Raw genomic sequence first — 4,693 nt, 5'->3', positions numbered from 1 at the left:
TGGTCAGGCGGGGATGCGCTTGGGGCCAGGCAAGGCTCTGCGGGGCGCTGGGCGTCGGGAGCTTGGAAAAATGAGCAAAGTTAGGCAGACGTTTGAAAAGTAAGGAAGAGGGGCTGCGTTTTCCAGGAAAACGTCTTCTGACCTGTGCGAGGTGAGAGGTATCCTGGTGCGGAGCCAAGAGATGTTCGAAACAGGCTGTTAGTGCCGCAGGCAGCGAGCAGGAAAACCCTGAAGCGTGGTAAAGGCATGATGCAGAATAATCAGAATAAGGTTTCTGGGAAGTTATGGACAGTTTTTCGTTAGTAGTAAACAGTAACTAGAGTAGGACAAATTTTTCTAGCCTTTGTTCATGTCGGTCTGCAAAAGTCATGATAGAGAATGAAAAGACCTAAACAGGCTTTGTGCCTGGCTTCAATTAAAGCATAAAATGCATCTGAAGTAGTGCAGTGCTAGACAAACTATCTTTGAGCAAGAAGTCATATCAAGCACCTAATGCTATATGATGATAAGGAACTTCTTCAGTGTTAATTCATTATTTTACAATTTATTCTTATTATTATTTCCACCATCGTTACTGCTATGGTCCTGAAGTGGTGGATTAAGGCAACACAGTAGCATTACAAAAATAATCGCTGTTGACTCCAAGTAACAATGGCCATTGGTAGCAGTAATTTCTCTTATACTTGAGGGCACTGGGAGGGAAGATAACGAAACTAAATGTTTAAGCCTCCTGCAGTTAAAAATGTCTAATATTTGATTCTTTCTTTCTTTCCTTTAATTTTCTCTTTTCTTTTTCCCTTTTCTCCTTTCCTTTCCTTTCCTTTCCTTTCCTTTCCTTTCCTTTCCTTTCCTTCCTCTCCTCTCCTCTCCTCTCCTTTCCCTTCCCAATTTTCTACCTCCATTTTTTTCTTAAACATTGTCAAGGGGAAAACCAGGTGGGTTTTAGTCCATTGGATGATTGTTTATAGCCTTGATCCAACAACTTATTTAGACACATGTCAAACTTTTGTCCCATGATGAGTCCCTGCAATTGCAAAGAGCTTCTGTTGCCTTCAGTGGGAGACTTCACATGCACTGAGTTCGTCATTGGCATGCGGGCCATGATCAAACAGATCCAAACAGTTTCTGCCATTTCCTGGCTATTTGATCCACTGCAGGCCAGCACGAGCAACTGTTGGCTCCTGTGAGTTGCTACCCCTTCTTATATGAGGCAAACCATGGAACAAAGTACAGGAAGCCATGGGATCAGGTCTGGACCAGTTCCTCTCCTGAATAAAAACTGAAACACATCATGCTGACAAAAATCTAAATGAATTACAAGCTTAACTCCAGTCTTCTCTCATTTAGGAAAGTCTCTACAATACACTGTGGTCAAAAAAGTTTCTTCCTTTCTAACAGAGTGGCTGCAGCTTTATCTTTGGGATTAGAGGGATTTTGAAGAATCATAAAATAACCAATTTATTAGAGAACTGCTGGTGCATCCTCATACGTATTTATGACAAAAGTTTAACTTGCTGTGCTGCACGTGTAATTTATTACTCCTGCAAGAGCTACTGTAATGGATCTTAGATATTATTTTTGTTGTTGTTCCTCACTCTTCTTCTTATTCTTTACATTTTTAACTTTGAGAGATAAATGCAAAAGTTCACTGAAGATGTTCACCTTAATATCATTCTTTTCCAGACTCTATTGAACCTGAGGGTATGTCTTTGGAAAGCACTGAAATGACACAGGATCAGCTGCTGAACTATCAGTTGATGTTTCCCATAGACCAGGACAAATCCATCCCCTGGAATGCTATCACTGCATATGAAAACATGAAAGCAAAGAGAATATCTGAACTCAAGAAGTGGAAAGAGCAGGTGGGTTTTATTTGCAAACCTTTCAGAGACCATTTCCGAAGATGCTATTGATTCCAAATACAAAGTGAAAATGTGCATGAAATTCTAGCAGCAACACTAGGATGTCGGTATTTTGGGTAGCCAGAAAACAGACTTTTGGAATGCCGTTATCAGATTCTTGAGGAACAGGCGACACAGCAGAAGCAGTAAAAACAGGTGTGCGTCAGTTATATCCTTATACAGCCTCCATGCAGAAGCTGAGTCTTTCTCTGCATTTACTATCAGATCATAACATGGGCCCTTAATTTCCAGCAGCCCATATTAAAATCTTGGACTCCTTTTGTGTTTTAGCTAAAAAATAAAAGATACTTGTGACTGGTCCAACGCTCAGTGAAATAAAAATATGTTCCTTTCTGATCACAAGGGAATGCTACTAAGTAGGTACATGTAAAAAGATAGAAAACTCATCAATTAAAGTAAGCTTTTACCTTTGACACTGCAAAACTGCAGTGGGTAATGGGGGTATGGGGCCTTTTCCGTCTGTGTTCCACTTGAGGGCACCAGAGAACCACAGTTAGACCAGTCCCAGAAGCCAGCACACCCGCAGCACAGAGCTGAACTAGAATTGGGCACCACAAAAGCCCAGTTCTCGTCATGGTCACAGACAAAAAAAAATAAAAATAAAAATAAAAATAAACCAAAACTAACCACCCCTCCACCCTAGGAAGCCTTTTTCCACATCCAAACTGATTTATTTTGAACTATTACACATAAGTGGTGTTAGCTTCTGTTCTGATTTTGAGGCTTCTACTTTTCTCACCCAGAGCCATAGATAAACCTGTTGGCTTGAATAGGACCACTTACGTGAGGGTGACATGGGGAGGTCTTGCAAAAGCCGATTATTTTCACACTGAAGTACAAATATTTGTTCAGTCACTTCTCGCATTTTGCTCATTTAAACACAGTAGGTACTGTTTATACTTGGCAATGGTGACTTTGAAAAGGGGAGCAAGCAAATTGTGAAGATAATGAATATTGCAAATAGTTCATCCTCAGTTCCCGGCTCTTTGGGTTTAGGTCTCAGAGCCACAGAGGTGACCTCTATTCTGCTTTGGCTACAAGCTCTGTCCTGCACAAAAGATAACAAACATTCAGATGTTTGTTCTTGCACCTCTATATATGTCTTGCACCTATTCTCCATACATCAACAGAGTACAGGGCCATGGCAACCCAGAAAACGTGGCTAGTCTCACGTACACCAGCCTCCTAATGTGCACCTCCCCATAATAGGAGAGATTGTACCCTCTGAGCAGTAACGTGTTTACTTAGCACAGGTTAAATTTCCTTGTGTGGCAATTTAAGGACTTAAATCCTCATGTTTCTCAGGACAGAAAATACCTCAAAGAACAAAAACAAAGGCTTCAATGCAACACCAGAGTTTTCTGTTGCTGAAATAAGTAAAAACTACATGTGAAGCAATCTAGCGCAGATTTTTAAGACTAATAAGTATTTTCATCTGTTTGCTAGCTTTACACCGATCACTTTTTGTTTAGGTAGTTTCTTTGTGATTTTGGCATTGACAACCTTTGTATGGTATTCCCACAGGGACCTTGTCAGAAGGAGCTTTACAGAGCCCTGTATAAATTGGCAAAGGCACAGCAAAGAAGCAGAGGGGAGGTTTACAAATTCTACTTGCCCAACTGCAATAAGAATGGATTTTACCACAGCAAACAGGTACGTGCCTTTTCCCCTGTCTGCTCTGTGACTAGCCTGACACAGCCAACCCTTTCCTAGCCCTCTTCTCTCAAACATGTGAGTTTGCAGCTGCTGGAAAAGCAGGTTGTGAAAACAGGCATACTTAGTAGTGGGAGCAGATGGTTTGTCCTTCTTCTTTTAAAAGTGAGCCGCACGCTGTGGGCTGATAGCGATGGAGGCAGGAGACTTTTCCATTCAAAGAACAGGTGCATGCAAGGCCTTCTCCAAAATCTTTTAACCCTGTCTGCTTCCAGGCCAAATCAAGCTGATTTGTTAGCATATTACCAGTTGACATTAATTCATAATATCCACCATACTGCCCGCGAAGCTGATTGAAAAATATATAAAATCACCATGAAGAAAGGAGGCTCTCAGCTCCCAGGCAGTGAAAAAACTCCGGAGCAAAATTAGCCTTCTGAAAGTAGAACAAAAATGCTGATTTGTGCTGCCTATGGATTATGTTATATGCTCATTTCCATTATAGCCTCAAGAAAAGCCATTGCAAGTTACACTAAGAGTAATCTGCAAACCTAACTAAAGCTCTAAACCTCAAGACACACCCTTGTAATCACAGGTCGTGCACACAAATTTAGGTAGGTCTGCATAAACCTGTGTCACCAAGAGTCCTTGTTTTTGGGCATGGCACCACTGTGTGATTCACAAACATTGTGACCTGGGATCTAATCAGGCACAAACAGAAATCTGTTTAAGCCCCTCCCCAAGAAAAAAACCTACTCTATTTGCCTCCTTGCATGAAGAGCCAGCCCATCCAGTCATTGCTCTTGCCCTACCAGCTTGTATATTCTGCCTCCTATCGGATTCTCACACTGGAAGATATTTGCTGTTTTAAACCTCTGTTTACCAGGGAGTGGGCAAACTGTTTTAAATCTGAAGTTGCTGTTGTGGTAGATGAACTTGGGTCATGGCTCCCTAACCAAGTGTGTTGGTCAGAGGCTCTGTCAGAGCATTCAAAAGAAGTCTGTGCATGGAAGGTCCCCACCTAGCTCTGTCCAACACCTTGGTAGTGTCCCATTGCAGTATCTCATAGGTAATCTTCATCTTACAGTTACTTACTGTGATGGGTTTGCCCTTGGCTG

General features: G+C 41.7%; 1 protein-coding gene across 1 annotated transcript; it reads left to right on the top strand.

Annotated features, from left to right (window-relative positions):
* Nucleotides 1–13: 13 nt before the first annotated feature.
* Nucleotides 14–3,575, top strand: IGFBP1 (insulin-like growth factor binding protein 1; the record flags this gene model as incomplete). Its single annotated transcript, XM_010077525.1, has 4 exons — nucleotides 14–99; nucleotides 203–235; nucleotides 1,718–1,862; nucleotides 3,447–3,575. Coding segments are annotated over exons 1-4 (393 nt in total), but the record flags the coding sequence as incomplete, so codon positions are not given.
* Between the last annotated feature and the right edge of the window lie 1,118 nt (nucleotides 3,576–4,693).

The sequence above is a fragment of the Pterocles gutturalis genome, unplaced genomic scaffold (genome assembly GCF_000699245.1).
Source record: "Pterocles gutturalis isolate BGI_N339 unplaced genomic scaffold, ASM69924v1 scaffold52353, whole genome shotgun sequence".
In the NCBI taxonomy this organism is placed as follows: domain Eukaryota; kingdom Metazoa; phylum Chordata; class Aves; order Pterocliformes; family Pteroclidae; genus Pterocles; species Pterocles gutturalis.
This window is presented reverse-complemented; position numbering and strand designations above follow the sequence as displayed.